The sequence below is a fragment of the Lolium perenne genome, chromosome 4 (assembly GCF_019359855.2).
Source record: "Lolium perenne isolate Kyuss_39 chromosome 4, Kyuss_2.0, whole genome shotgun sequence".
Lineage (NCBI taxonomy): Eukaryota > Viridiplantae > Streptophyta > Magnoliopsida > Poales > Poaceae > Lolium > Lolium perenne.
Window position 1 is genome coordinate 85,976,936 of NC_067247.2, and position 16,233 is coordinate 85,993,168.

The following is a 16,233-nucleotide window of genomic DNA, read 5'->3' on the forward strand; positions in this document are numbered from 1 at the left end:
GCCGGCTTGTTGCCCAGATTCCGCCGTCCCTCCTTCTCCACCTGCCTATATTCCGCCGTCTTTCGACGGAGGCCTATCTGGCTGCTCCTCCGCCGGCCTGTTTTGCGACTTTGGCCTACTCCTCATCGCTCGCGGCTCGGGTTGCCTCGACCACGCCCGTCAGGTGTTCGTCCATTTGCGTCGCCGACCATGGACTCAGACGAAGAGGAGGAGCAGATGTTCGTCGAGCTCATGCGAGAAGATATGGACGCTCCGAGGCAACGCCAACGCCGACGCCAACTAGTGTGTCTTTATTTATTTGTTTCAAAACTTGTGAAATTGTGTGCTTCATTTGTTTCAGCACTTGTTAAACATTGTACTGATTTTCGCCCAATTTGTTTCAGCAATTTTTTGAATCTTGTTCGCCGAACTTGTTAAATTTTATGTCGAATTTGATTGAAATATGTCAAATGCCCCAAGTTGGGGGTGTCCTGCCGGGGGGACGGCTGGAACTTCGGCGCTTCCCAGGCCTAATTTTCCTCCAATCCGGACGAAACTTTCGCCGGATTTGGACGTGAGGAGCGCCAACGAGTGGAGATGCTCTAAGGTTACAGTGGCATATATCAGTGAGTAGGTCGGCAGCTCACCGAGGGAGAGAGCGGTGGAGCTCCTGGCTGGTGCTCGGCTGGAGGGCGTGCTTGGGCTGTAGAAGGCGCGCTCGGATTTGGAGAAGCTTGTAGGGCGGGAGGAGGTGCTCGGGCCGGAGGCGGCAAGCTGGGTGCAGACAACTCCGGGCTGGAGGCGGCGTCGGACTCGATACAGAGCAGCCGCGGCGAGCAATCTCTCGCCTGGAGGAGACGGGGAACAGTCCAGGCGGCAGTGCTCTTGCGGCTGGTGCCGGCGGGAGGCAGCGAGGGAGGCGGAGGCGGCGGCGGCGGGTCGCTGTATGCGGGTAATTTTTTTTCGCCCTTTTCTGTTTTGGACGCGCCTAGTAGCATAGCACTACGATTAGCGCAAGATAGCAAGACGGCCCGATAGTGGGCTTCCATGTCCACATTACCGGCCCATGAGAAGAGCGAGCTGTGCCTGTGCGCAGCTGTGTTCTCCGGTTGTTGAGTTTCTTTTGTCCCACCTCGGTTGGCGACTGGAGCGGGACAGGTGAAGCTGGGTATAAAAACGGGAGGTGGACGCACGGTAGAAGGCATCTTTGCGCTTGGGGCAATGACGCAGCTAGTGAGGTTATACCGAGGCGCGTCAATTGCTGGTTGAAAACTATTTCCAAACCCCCTCTTTGGCCCTCCGGGGCCACTGAGAATTTCTGAAAGGGCTCCCTCTCTTCGGAGAGGGTAAAGCCCTACAATTCATAAATTAAATATTTATTACTTGCCCATCGAAATTTGTAATACTCTGTATGTGTTTCTTAGGGGTTCTTAAAATGTATTATGGATTTTTGAACAATTTGATTAAAGTGAGATTAGTTTTTGAAACTCTAGGCTCACATGCTGAAACTTTAGAAGTTATTGCTGCCAATCGATGTAGAGCGGTTCTGAGGTCAGTTTTGTCAAGAATAAAACCAAAACGCGTATGCGCAAGCGTGGGAAACGATTCATGCATACTAGGCACGAAAGTGGTCTCCTCGTGGATGGAGCCGTGGTCGTCGGAGGCTCTTTGATCACAAGCTAGGTACAGTAGTTTCTGCAAGATGTATCATGTATGCTAAAAATGATTTTCATCTAAGGCCTCTATTACTCCTTAGTCTTCCCTAAATTCCTATGTTGAAAGCCATAGATATTTTTTTTCCGCTGAGTTTAACAATTTCTCAGCCGTTGGCAAATCTATTGACACTACGGGAACCCGCCGACGTGCCGACGGCCAGAATCTGTGCCGACGGCCGCCGTCGGCACAGCCTCGCTCGCCGTCAGCCCAGCAAAGTAGCCGTCGGCACAGCCTGGCCGTCGGCACAGAACCACCAGGACCGACGGCCGCCGTCGGCACACTTTGGCCGTCGGCACAAACACTATCTGTGCCGACGGCACGTAGCCTAGCCGTCGGCACATTGTCATATGGTGGGGCCACAGACAGCCACCGACAACGGCGTCAGCAGGTGGCAAACGGCGTGAAGTGGGCCGACGGCCAGGCCGTCGGCACAGCTTCCCCGCCAAATTTTCCTTCTTCCCGCCCTTATTCGCGCCATTTTTTCGCGCCACTTCCTATGTAGGCCGACGGCCAGGCCGTCGGCACAGGTTCCCGCCATTTTTCCCCCTCCTTCCCTCCCGCCATTCTTCTCGCGCCCATTCTCTCCCGCCAATTATTCCCGCCGTTTCAGCCCTCGTCGTCCTATATATAGCCATGTCTTTTCAACACTAACATCAGCAACAACATTTCTCTCCTCATCAACTCTCTCATCCAAAAAACACCACAGAATCCTCTGAGCTCAGCTGCCGTCGAGATGGCTCCTCGTCGCCGTAGCAACACGGGCTTCATCGGCGTTCGCCAGCGGGCTGCGGGCCATTTCGCGTCCGAAATCTCCGCCGGTGGTGTGCGTGTGTGGCTCGGCACCTTCTACACGAAGGAGGCTGCTGCCCGCGCATACGACGTTGCGGCTTGGAGGTTTGGCCGGTCGCGCCACGAATTGAACTTCCCGGAGGTCAGGTCTATGGCGGAAGCCGAGAGTCTCTCTACTGAGCCGCTACTTCGCTCAGAGGGTGAAGCGCAGCGGTTCAGAGATGGCCAGCGGCGGATTGATACCACCGAGGCGGACGAGCAGTTCATGGCACAGTGGCGCAGAGACCATCCCGGAGACGTCGCGGCCACGCGCGCATTATGGAAGTAGAAGCGGCGTACAGGAGAGAGAGGAGGGCGGGAAAGCGGCAGAGGAGGGCCGAATATGACGCGGAGTACGCCAAAGGAGAGGCGTCGACATGGGGGGAAAATGATGAACGGTGGTTTTCGTACCTCTCAAGTACCGCTTCAGAGGACACCCCTAGCGAGGACGAAGATTTCGAGAACTGATTAGTATGTGTGTGTGTCGAGTCCATGTGTCTAACGGGTCACGTGTCGACCCAGTGTTAAGTGCTTTGTTCGTGTGTGGGTTTAGTTTTTTAAGTGTTTTGGTTTGTGTGTTAGTAGTGTAGTTTTTAAGTGCTTTGCTTCGTGTGTGGGTGTAGTTCTTTAAGTGCTTTGGTTTGTGTGTGGTCTAGTTCTTTAAGTGTTTTGGTTTGTGTGTGGGTCTAGTTACGTGTGTGGGTCTCAAGTTCTTAAGTGTATCATTATTGTGTGTCGTCAGAAATCGAGCATCGGAGGGTGGGAATGGTCCCAAAACTCAGGCAGATTATAGACTATAGGGGTAAAATCCAGGATACGTATGTGGAAACTCCTGGTAAGCCCAACCTATGGTTTCCCATGTACATATGTCCTAAACAAACCAAAGCAAATAAAAATCCATTGTTACACCGTCACACGGAGAAAGCTATAGGGGTAGATCTGCGGGGTCCCCGCCCTAGGGTTTCCGAAGATACAGATCAGCGGAGCGTCGGAACCGCTTAAAAACTTACATATGTCCCTAGCATATGTGCACAAGTGTGATGTAGGGTTTGGCTAACCTTGCATGTACCCGGCGTTGACGATTTTCGCAGACATGGGCCAGCACTTGGTGAAAATCTAGGATCTGTATGTGCAAACTCACAGTACGGCTAAAATGGAGCCTGTTTTATGGTAAAGTAAGCCCAACCTATGGTTTACCATGTACATATGTCCTAAACAAACCAAAGCAAATAAAAAAATCCATTGTTACACCGTCACACGGAGAAAGCTATAGGGGTAGATCTGCGGGGTCCCCGCCCTAGGGTTTCCGAAGATACAGATCAGCGGAGCGTCGGAACCGCTTAAAAACTTGCATATGTCCCTAGCATATGTGCACAAGTGTGATGTAGGGTTTGGATAACCTTGCATGTACCGGCGTTGACGATTTTCGCAGACATGGGCGGCACTTGGTGAAAATCCAGGGATCTGTATGTGCAAACTCACAGTACGGCTAAAATGGAGCCTATTTTATGGTAAAGTAAGCCCAACCTATGGTTTCCCATGTACATATGTCCTAAACAAACCAAAGCAAATAAAAAAATCCATTGTTACACCGTCACACGGAGAAAGCTATAGGGGTAGATCTGCGGGGTCCCCGCCCTAGGGTTTCCGAAGATACAGATCAGCGGAGCGTCGGAACCGCTTAAAAACTTGCATATGTCCCTAGCATATGTGCACAAGTGTGATGTAGGGTTTGGCTAACCTTGCATGTACCCGGCGTTGACGATTTTCGCAGACATGGGCCAGCACTTGGTGAAAATCCAGGATCTGTATGTGCAAACTCACAGTACGGCTAAAATGGAGCCTATTTTATGGTAAAGTAAGCCCAACCTATGGTTTCCCATGTACATATGTCCTAAACAAACCAAAGCAAATAAAAAAATCCATTGTTACACCGTCACACGGAGAAAGCTATAGGGGTAGATCTGCGGGGTCCCCGCCCTAGGGTTTCCGAAGATACAGATCAGCGGAGCGTCGGAACCGCTTAAAAACTTGCATATGTCCCTAGCATATGTGCACAAGTGTGATGTAGGGTTTGGCTAACCTTGCATGTACCGGCGTTGACGATTTTCGCAGACATGGGCCAAGACACTTGGTGAAAATCCGGGATGCTGTATGTGCAAACTCCTGGTACGGCTAAAATGGAGCCTATTTTATGGTAAAGTAAGCCCAACCTATGGTTTCCCATGTACATATGTCCTAAACAAACCAAAGCAAATAAAAAAATCCATTGTTACACCGTCACACGGAGAAAGCTATAGGGGTAGATAATCTCGGACACACACCAACGCTTTAAGAAGATACAGATCAGCGGAGCGTCTGAACCGCTTAAAAACTTGCATATGTCCCTAGCATATGTGCACAAGTGTGATGTAGGGTTTGGCTAACCTTGCATGTACCCGGCGTTGACGATTTTCGCAGACATGGGCCAGCACTTGGTGAAAATCCGGGATACGTATGTGCAAACTCTGGTACGGCTAAAATGGAGCCTATTTTATGGTAAAGTAAGCCCAACCTATGGTTTCCCATGTACATATGTCCTAAACAAACCAAAGCAAATAAAAAAATCCATTGTTACACCGTCACACGGAGAAAGCTATAGGGGTAGATCTGCGGGGTCCCCGCCCTAGGGTTTCCGAAGATACAGATCGGCGGAGCGTCGGAACCGCTTAAAAACTTGCATATGTCCCTAGCATATGTGCACAAGTGTGATGTAGGGTTTGGCTAACCTTGCATGTACCCGGCGTTGACGATTTTCGCAGACATGGGCCAGCACTTGGTTAAAATCCTGGATCGTTATGTGCAAACACCTGCTACGGCTAAAATGGAGCCTATTTTATGGTAAAGTAAGCCCAACCTATGGTTTCCCATGTACATATGTCCTAAACAAACCAAAGCAAATAAAAAATCCATTGTTACACCGTCACACGGATAAAGCTATAGGGGTAGATCTGCGGGGTCCCCGCCCTAGGGTTTCAGAAGATACGAGATCGGCGGAGCGTCGGAACCGCTTAAAAACTTGCATATGTCCCTAGCATATGTGCACAAGTGTGATGTAGGGTTTGGCTAACCTTGCATGTACCCGGCGTTGACGATTTTCGCAGACATGGGCCAGCACTTGGTGAAAATCCGGGATACGTATGTGCAAACTCCTGGTACGGCTAAAATGGAGCCTATTTTATGGTAAAGTAAGCCCAACCTATGGTTTCCCATGTACATATGTCCTAAACAAACCAAAGCAAATAAAAAAATCCATTGTTACACCGTCACACGGAGAAAGCTATAGGGGTAGATCTGCGGGGTCCCCGCCCTAGGGTTTCCGAAGATACAGATCAGCGGAGCGTCGGAACCGCTTAAAAACTTGCATATGTCCCTAGCATATGTGCACAAGTGTGATGTAGGGTTTGGCTAACCTTGCATGTACCCGGCGTTGACGATTTTCGCAGACATGGGCCGGCACTTGGTGAAAATCCAGGATCTGTATGTGGAAACTCCTGGTACGGCTAAAATGGAGCCTATTTTATGGTAAAGTAAGCCCAACCTATGGTTTCCCATGTACATATGTCCTAAACAAACCAAAGCAAATAAAAAAATCCATTGTTACACCGTCACACGGAGAAAGCTATAGGGGTAGATCTAGGGGTCCCCGCCCTAGGGTTTCCGAAGATACAGATCGGCGGAGCGTCGGAACCGCTTAAAAACTTGCATATGTCCCTAGCATATGTGCACAAGTGTGATGTAGGGTTTGGCTAACCTTGCATGTACCCGGCGTTGACGATTTTCGCAGACATGGGCCGGCACTTGGTGAAAATCCGGGATACGTATGTGCAAACTCTGGTACGGCTAAAATGGAGCCTATTTTATGGTAAAGTAAGCCCAACCTATGGTTTCCCATGTACATATGTCCTAAACAAACCAAAGCAAATAAAAAAATCCATTGTTACACCGTCACACGGAGAAAGCTATAGGGGTAGATCTGCGGGGTCCCCGCCCTAGGGTTTCCGAAGATACAGATCGGCGGAGCGTCGGTACCGCTTAAAAACTTGCATATGTCCCTAGCATATGTGCACAAGTGTGATGTAGGGTTTGGCTAACCTTGCATGTACCCGGCGTTGACGATTTTCGCAGACATGGGCCAGCACTTGGTGAAAATCCAGGATCTGTATGTGCAAACTCCTGGTACGGCTAAAATGGAGCCTATTTTATGGTAAAGTAAGCCCAACCTATGGTTTCCCATGTACATATGTCCTAAACAAACCAAAGCAAATAAAAAAATCCATTGTTACACCGTCACACGGAGAAAGCTATAGGGGTAGATCTGCGGGGTCCCCGCCTAGGGTTTCCGAAGATACAGATCGGCGGAGCGTCGGAACCGCTTAAAAACTTGCATATGTCCCTAGCATATGTGCACAAGTGTGATGTAGGGTTTGGCTAACCTTGCATGTACCGGCGTTGACGATTTTCGCAGACATGGGCCGGCACTTGGTGAAAATCCGGGATACGTATGTGCAAACTCCTGAGTACGGCTAAAATGGAGCCTATTTTATGGTAAAGTAAGCCCAACCTATGGTTTCCCATGTACATATGTCCTAAACAAACCAAAGCAAATAAAAAAATCCATTGTTACACCGTCACACGGAGAAAGCTATAGGGGTAGATCTGCGGGGTCCCCGCCCTAGGGTTTCCGAAGATACGAGATCAGCGGAGCGTCGGAACCGCTTAAAAACTTGCATATGTCCCTAGCATATGTGCACAAGTGTGATGTAGGGTTTGGCTAACCTTGCATGTACCCGGCGTTGACGATTTTCGCAGACATGGGCCAGCACTTGTTGAAAATCCAGGTTGGTAATGTGCATACTCCCGGGACGGATTACATGGAGCCTATTTTATGGTAAAGTAAGCCCAACCTATGGTTTCCCATGTACATATGTCCTAAACAAACCAAAGCAAATAAAAAAATCCATTGTTACACCGTCACACGGAGAAAGCTATAGGGGTAGATCTGCGGGGTCCCCGCCCTAGGGTTTCAGAAGATACGAGATCGGCGGAGCGTCGGAACCGCTTAAAAACTTGCATATGTCCCTAGCATATGTGCACAAGTGTGATGTAGGGTTTGGCTAACCTTGCATGTACCCGGCGTTGACGATTTTCGCAGATATGGGCCAGCACTTGGTGAAAATCCGGGATCCGTATGTGCAAACTCTGGTACGGCTAAAATGGAGCCTATTTTATGGTAAAGTAAGCCCAACCTATGGTTTCCCATGTACATATGTCCTAAACAAACCAAAGCAAATAAAAAAATCCATTGTTACACCGTCACACGGAGAAAGCTATAGGGGTAGATCTGCGGGGTCCCCGCCTAGGGTTTCCGAAGATAGAGATCGGCGGAGCGTCGGAACCGCTTAAAAACTTGCATATGTCCCTAGCATATGTGCACAAGTGTGATGTAGGGTTTGGCTAACCTTGCATGTACCCGGCGTTGACGATTTTCGCAGACATGGGCCAGCACTTGGTGAAAATCCGGGATCTGTATGTGCAAACTCTGGTACGGCTAAAATGGAGCCTATTTTATGGTAAAGTAAGCCCAACCTATGGTTTCCCATGTACATATGTCCTAAACAAACCAAAGCAAATAAAAAAATCCATTGTTACACCGTCACACGGAGAAAGCTATAGGGGTAGATCTGTGGCTTTTAGGGGAAATGAGTAGGAAACGGCCCGTTTCACCACATAGTTTGTCGGAACGAGGCCATATTTGGCACGTGCGTGGGCCCTAGGATGGGAAGCAAGGCCCCGGTCGCGGATTTCCAATCCGAACCACGGGCGACAGTTTTTCCATTTTCGGGTGCGGAAGAGCTTTTTGTGAAGCGGCTACATGGTGCGCATTTCGATATCGCACGGGACCTCCGCGCAGCGGTAGGATACCTCCTACGCACCACCTATCACATGCCATATGCGCGCGGAAGCCATCCGGGAATCCCACCCGCTTCTGCGGTGCCCCGCCGAATCCGCCGGAAGCGGCCGGATTTGAACCGGGCGACACTTTCCTTCGCTCAATAAATGGAGGGAAAAATGGTTTTAGGTCTAGGACGCGTCATTTTATGTGCTAAATGTTTTTCCGTTTCGCGCGTTGGCGGACGGGTGCAACCGCGCGCCGGTGTGGCCATACCAAGCATGTCCCGGCGGCCCCGTTTTGCGCAGTTGGCAAAGCAAACGGAGCCAAAAAATCGAGCGGAGCCGCGTGGCGTCATTTTATGTGTCCTAGTAACCACTGCAAAAGACGGAACTGGGATACGGCAATTATCTTGGAGAACCCTTCACGAACAGGGCTATCTCGTCCGGAGTTCTATGGCTTTTAGGGGAAATGAGTAGGAAACGGCCCGTTTCACCACATAGTTTGTCGGAACGAGGCCATATTTGGCACGTGCGTGGGCCCTAGGATGGGAAGCAAGGCCCCGGTCGCGGATTTCCAATCCGAACCACGGGCGACGGTTTTTCCATTTTCGGGGTGCCGGAAGGGCTTTTTTTTGTGAAGCAGCTACATGGTGCGCATTTCAGTATCGCGCGGGACCTCCGCGCAGCGGTAGGATACCTCCTACGCACCACCTATCACATGCCATATGCGCGCGGAAGCCATCTGGGAATCCCACCCGCTTCCTGCGGTGCCCCGCCGAATCCGCTGGAAACTGGCCGGATTTGAACTGGGGCGACACTTTCCTTCGCTCAATAAATGGAGGGAAAAATGGTTTTAGGTCTAGGACGCGTCATTTTATGTGCTAAATGTTTTCCGTTTCGCGCGTTGGCGGACGGGTGCAACCGCGCGCCCGGTACGGCCATACCGCATGTCCCGGCGGCCCCGTTTTGCGCAGTTGGCAAAGCAAACGGAGCCAAAAAATCGAGCGGAGCCGCGTGGCGTCATTTTATGTGTCCTAGTAACCACTGCAAAAGACGGAACTGGGATACGGCAATTATCTTGGAGAACCCTTCACGAACAGGGCTATCTCGTCCGGAGTTCTATGGCTTTTAGGGGAAATGAGTAGGAAACGGCCCGTTTCACCACATAGTTTGTCGGAACGAGGCCATATTTGGCACGTGCGTGGGCCCTAGGATGGGAAGCAAGGCCCCGGTCGCGGATTTCCAATCCGAACCACGGGCGACGGTTTTTCCATTTTCGGGGTGCGGAAGGGCTTTTTGTGTGAAGCGGCTACATGGTGCGCATTTCAGTATCGCGCGGGACCTCCGCGCAGCGTAGGATACCTCCTACGCACCACCTATCACATGCCATATGCGCGCGGAAGCCATCTCGGGAATCCCACCCGCTTCCTGCGGTGCCCCGCCGAATCCGCCGGAAACTGACCGGATTTGAACTGGGGCGACACTTTCCTTCGCTCAATAAATGGAGGGAAAAATGGTTTTAGGTCTAGGACGCGTCATTTTATGTGCTAAATGTTTTCCGTTTCGCGCGTTGGCGGACGGGTGCAACCGCGCGCCCGTGCGGCCATACCGCATGTCCCGGCGGCCCCGTTTTGCGCGATTGGCAAAGCAAACGGAGCCAAAAATCGAGCGGAGCCGCGTGGCGTCATTTTATGTGTCCTAGTAACCACTGCAAAAGACGGAACTGGGATACGGCAATTATCTTGGAGAACCCTTCACGAACAGGTCTATCTCGTCAGGAGTTCTATGGCTTTTAGGGGAAATTAGTAGGAAACGGCCCGTTTCACCACATAGTTTGTCGGAACGAGGCCATATTTGGCACGTGCGTGGGCCCTAGGATGGGAAGCAAGGCCCCGGTCGCGGATTTCCAATCCGAACCACGGGCGACGGTTTTTCCATTTTCGGGGTGCCGGAAGGGCTTTTTTTTGTGAAGCAGCTACATGGTGCGCATTTCAGTATCGCGCGGGACCTCCGCGCAGCGGTAGGATACCTCCTACGCACCACCTATCACATGCCATATGCGCGCGGAAGCCATCTGGGAATCCCACCCGCTTCCTGCGGTGCCCCGCCGAATCCGAACTGACCGGATTTGAACTGGGGCGACACTTTCCTTCGCTCAATAAATGGAGGGAAAAATGGTTTTAGGTCTAGGACGCGTCATTTTATGTGCTAAATGTTTTCCGTTTCGCGCGTTGGCGGACGGGTGCAACCGCGCGCCCGGTACGGCCATACCGCATGTCCCGGCGGCCCCGTTTTGCGCATTTGGCAAAGCAAACGGAGCCAAAAAATCGAGCGGAGCCGCGTGGCGTCATTTTATGTGTCCTAGTAACCACTGCAAAAGACGGAACTGGGATACGGCAATTATCTTGGAGAACCCTTCACGAACAGGGCTATCTCGTCCGGAGTTCTATGGCTTTTAGGGGAAATGAGTAGGAAACGGCCCGTTTCACCACATAGTTTGTCGGAACGAGGCCATATTTGGCACGTGCGTGGGCCCTAGGATGGGAAGCAAGGCCCCGGTCGCGGATTTCCAATCCGAACCACGGGCGACGGTTTTTCCATTTTCGGGGTGCCGGAAGGGCTTTTTTTGTGAAGCGGCTACATGGTGCGCATTTCGGTATCGCGCGGGACCTCCGCGCAGCGGTAGGATACCTCCTACGCACCACCTATCACATGCCATATGCGCGCGGAAGCCATCCGGGAATCCCACCCGCTTCTGCGGTGCCCCGCCGAATCCGCCGGAAACCGACCGGATTTGAACCGGGGCGACACTTTCCTTCGCTCAATAAATGGAGGGAAAAATGGTTTTAGGTCTAGGACGCGTCATTTTATGTGCTAAATGTTTTCCGTTTCGCGCGTTGGCGGACGGGTGCAACCGCGCGCGCCGTGCGACCATACCGCATGTCCGGCGGCCCCGTTTTGCGCAGTTGGCAAAGCAAACGGAGCCAAAAATCGAGCGGAGCCGCGTGGTGTCATTTTATGTGTCCTAGTAACCACTGCAAAAGACGGAACTGGGATACGGCAATTATCTTGGAGAACCCTTCACGAACAGGGCTATCTCGTCCGGAGTTCTATGGCTTTTAGGGGAAATGAGTAGGAAACGGCCCGTTTCACCACATAGTTTGTCGGAACGAGGCCATATTTGGCACGTGCGTGGCCCTAGGATGGGAAGCAAGGCCCCGGTCGCGGATTTCCAATCCGAACCACTGGCGACGGTTTTTCCATTTTCGGGGTGCCGGAAGGGCTTTTTTTTGTGAAGCAGCTACATGGTGCGCATTTCAGTATCGCGCGGGACCTCCGCGCAGCGGTAGGATACCTCCTACGCACCACCTATCACATGCCATATGCGCGGAAGCCATGCGGGAATCCCACCCGCTTCCTGCGGTGCCCCGCCGAATCCGCTGGAAACTGACCGGATTTGAACTGGGGCGACACTTTCCTTCGCTCAATAAATGGAGGGAAAAATGGTTTTAGGTCTAGGACGCGTCATTTTATGTGCTAAATGTTTTCCGTTTCGCGCGTTGGCGGACGGGTGCAACCGCGCGCCCGGTACGGCCATACCGCATGTCCTGGCGGCCCCGTTTTGCGCAGTTGGCAAAGCAAACGGAGCCAAAAAATCGAGCGGAGCCGCGTGGCGTCATTTTATGTGTCCTAGTAACCACTGCAAAAGACGGAACTGGGATACAGCAATTATCTTGGAGAACCCTTCACGAACAGGGCTATCTCGTCCGGAGTTCTATGGCTTTTAGGGGAAATGAGTAGGAAACGGCCCGTTTCACCACATAGTTTGTCGGAACGAGGCCATATTTGGCACGTGCGTGGGCCCTAGGATGGGAAGCAAGGCCCCGGTCGCGGATTTCCAATCCGAACCACGGGCGACGGTTTTTCCATTTTCGGGTGCGGAAGGGCTTTTTTGTGAAGCCGCTACATGGTGCGCATTTCAGTATCGCGCGGGACCTCCGCGCAGCGGTAGGATACCTCCTATGCACCACCTATCACATGCCATATGCGCGCGGAAGCCATCTGGGAATCCCACCCGCTTCCTGCGGTGCCCCGCCGAATCCGCTGGAAACTGACCGGATTTGAACTGGGGCGACACTTTCCTTCGCTGAATAAATGGAGAGAAAAATGGTTTTAGGTCTAGGACGCGTCATTTTATGTGCTAAATGTTTTCCGTTTCGCGCGTTGGCGGACGGGTGCAACCGCGCGCCCGGTACGGCCATACCGCATGTCCCGGCGGCCCCGTTTTGCGCATTTGGCAAAGCAAACGGAGCCAAAAAATCGAGCGGAGCCGCGTGGCGTCATTTTATGTGTCCTAGTAACCACTGCAAAAGACGGAACTGGGATACGGCAATTATCTTGGAGAACCCTTCACGAACAGGGCTATCTCGTCCGGAGTTCTATGGCTTTTAGGGGAAATGAGTAGGAAACGGCCCGTTTCACCACATAGTTTGTCGGAACGAGGCCATATTTGGCACGTGCGTGGGCCCTAGGATGGGAAGCAAGGCCCCGGTCGCGGATTTCCAATCCGAACCACGGGCGACGGTTTTTCCATTTTCGGGGTGCCGGAAGGGCTTTTTTTTGTGAAGCAGCTACATGGTGCGCATTTCAGTATCGCGCGGGACCTCCGCGCAGCGGTAGGATACCTCCTACGCACCACCTATCACATGCCATATGCGCGCGGAAGCCATCTGGGAATCCCACCCGCTTCCTGCGGTGCCCCGCCGAATCCGCTGGAAACTGACCGGATTTGAACTGGGGCGACACTTTCCTTCGCTCAATAAATGGAGGGAAAAATGGTTTTAGGTCTAGGACGCGTCATTTTATGTGCTAAATGTTTTCCGTTTCGCGCGTTGGCGGACGGGTGCAACCGCGCGCCCGGTACGGCCATACCGCATGTCCCGGCGGCCCCGTTTTGCGCAGTTGGCAAAGCAAACGGAGCCAAAAAATCGAGCGGAGCCGCGTGGCGTCATTTTATGTGTCCTAGTAACCACTGCAAAAGACGGAACTGGGATACCGCATGTCCCGGCGGCCCCGTTTTATGTGTGGCGTCATTTTATGTGTCGGAGTCATTTTATGTGTCGCCACCCTCAGCTCCTCCACCCCGCGCGCTCAGCTCCTAGCAACCACTACAAAAGTAAATAAAGAAATAAAAAGGAAAAAAGAAAAAGAAAAAATAAAAATAGAAATAGAAATAAAAAGGAAAAAAGAAAAAAAAAGTGCTAGCCGTCGGCACAGCCAGGGTTAGTTAAGTGCCGGGCCGACCGACCCCGCACGCCACTGCCTCCTCCAACCCGCGCCGCCACTGCCTCCACCAACCCCGCCCGCCGCCGCCGCCAACCTCGCGCGCCGCCCGCCGCCGCCGCCAACCCCGCCCGCCGCCGCCGCCTCCACCAACCCCGCCCGCCGCCGCCGCCTCCACCAACCCCGCCCGCCGCCGCCGCCTCCACCAACCCCGCCGCCGCCGCCTGCGCCAACCCCGCCGTCGCCTCCACCTCACCGTCGCCGCCTCCTCCTCCCCTGCTCCGCCGGCTCACCGCGTCTGCGGCTCTGCGCCCCGCCGCCCTGGTCCCCGGCTCCCCAGCTTCTTAGTGGGGTGATCAAGCCGCAGAGGACCCTCACGCAGATCAGGTCTACCCTCACCGCCGGCGACCCACCGGTCGCGCCTCCTCGACACCGTCGTACGGATGTAAGTTTTCTCATTTCCATCTTCTTTCCAACATTCATCCCTGAATGGCTAAAGTGACATGACTCCTTTTCTTGGAAATTGTAGGCTCACTTTGAGGCCGCCTACGCGGCCGCTTATGAGAACTATTTGACGGTTGTAGCAGAGTGGGACCTCAAGAGAGCGGCTTGGGAAGAGTACCAGGAGGCGACGAGTCGTGTAAGTTCCAATCTTTTATGGTTCGAAGACATGACAAGTCCCACCTCCCCTTTTTTTATATCTGCGGCGCTTGACATCTAAACTATCTTGCAGGCGGTCAGGACGTTCTTCCAGACTGGAGAGAGGATCGCACTTCCGGAAGAGGAGCCACCTAGGCCGGGGCCGACTCCAGTGTGCCCATCGAGGGAAGCTTTCGCGGCCACATACTACGCACGGACTCCGGTAAGTCCTGTGCCTAACCAGTTCTCACCGCTTTCCTTTCCCATGTGTAAGATGCTAACTCTTGTCAAACATGTAGGGCACGGGAAGTTCGCGGAACCGACCCTCTCCTGGTTCGTCGCGCGAGGGCACACCGATGCACCCCGGCCGCCATTCTCCCGGTGCTTCAGGGTTTTCACCTGCTGGCGATGGTTCAGGCCATGGTTCTACTTCGGTCTACCTCGACAAAGGCCGGACGCCTGAATTTACGAGTCGGACCCCCCGATCTTAGTTTCCCTTAGCTAGGTGTCTAGCGGGTGTGCGTCGATCGTGTGTGCCATGTGTCGACGATGTATGATGATTGTGTGTGCTACATGACACATATTTGTATCACGATGATGTTGTTGCTACATTTGATGATGATTATGTGCTGTGCAACATTTGTGATGCATTTGAATGTATATTACTGCTATATATGCTGTGCGTGCTGTGCTGGGCCAGGAAATGCAGCGGGAAACCAAATGGTATGGTCTGTGCCGACGGCATAGCCGTCGGCACAGCCCCCTGGACGTGCCAAATGGCAGGGGCTGTGCCGACGGCTATGCCGTCGGCACAGGAAGGGTGCGCCCAGCGGCAGCGCGGAGCGGGCGGCAGCGCGTCTGGGCCGAAGGACCTGGGCCGACGGCTTGGCCGTCGGCACAGGAGCAGGGGCGTGGACGCGTGGCAGCCTCTGGTCCTCCGATGGCAGCATCTGGGCCGACGGCTTGGCCGTCGGCACAGCAGCAGGGGCGTGGACGCGTGGCAGCCTCTGGTCCTCCGATGGCAGTGTCTAGGCCGACGGCTTGGCCGTCGGCACAGTACCTCCCTTGACCTAACGGCCGTTAGACGCTCCGCGGGCCCCACGTTGACTGTGCCGACGGCTACTGTGCCGACGGCGTCGTTTGACCGTCGGGCTGGAGTCTGTGCCGACGGCAAAGGCTGGGCCGACGGCGAGCCAGTCTGTGCCGAGGCGATACTGTGCCGACGGCTGTGTGCCGACGGCGGCCGTCGGCACAGACGTGGGCCGACGGCAGGTGATGCTGTGCCGACGGCCGCCGGCCGTCGGCCCCTCCGCTGGTTCCCGTAGTGTGATCCACGGATGTCCTGATTATTATACAATGTCATGTTCATTTAGCAAAAGTTTGCTTAAATATTTGTTAATCCCAACTCATGGTCGTTCATTTGCTCTATTATTCAGAGTCAGAGATAACTCCTAGGAAGTAGCTATGAATGAATCTATGATGCCCTGAAGTTCAAGGTTTTTGCCCCATCCAGGATTTGGGTGACGCCTTGCCGCAAGACCTTTGGTTCCTCCCTGACTGGTGTCATCTCAAGCCCCATGTGAACTTCTGTACGCCCCTTCTGATTTCTTCGTTTCCACAGATGTTACCGAATTGTCTTACTATGTTTATGCTCCAATCTGTGTTATGACTGGCCTTACGTACAGCCGGAGGAAGCTCAATAGTGGGCTGAATTAGAGGCTTAGCCCAAGTTATCTTTATTTCTTTAGATTATATATAAACATCGTTTGGATTTACGCAATAAACATATTTGTTGCCGACTCCCACAAGAGTCAGAGTCCTAAACCCTAACCGCCTCCCCTGCGCCATCAAAAC

At 53.0% G+C, this 16,233-nt stretch overlaps 1 protein-coding gene and 1 pseudogene across 1 annotated transcript; both read left to right on the forward strand.

Moving 5' to 3' along the window:
• Positions 1-1,182: 1,182 nt before the first annotated feature.
• Positions 1,183-1,316, forward strand: LOC127297841 (U4 spliceosomal RNA; annotated as a pseudogene).
• A 6,060-nt stretch (positions 1,317-7,376) lies between these two features.
• Positions 7,377-14,980, forward strand: LOC139839016 (uncharacterized). The gene is made up of 5 exons (XM_071829059.1): positions 7,377-7,403; positions 14,081-14,185; positions 14,270-14,380; positions 14,474-14,602; positions 14,679-14,980. Exons 1-5 carry the CDS (start codon positions 7,377-7,379, stop codon positions 14,868-14,870), a joined length of 564 nt encoding a protein of 187 aa, XP_071685160.1. The 3' UTR covers positions 14,871-14,980.
• Positions 14,981-16,233: the final 1,253 nt, after the last annotated feature.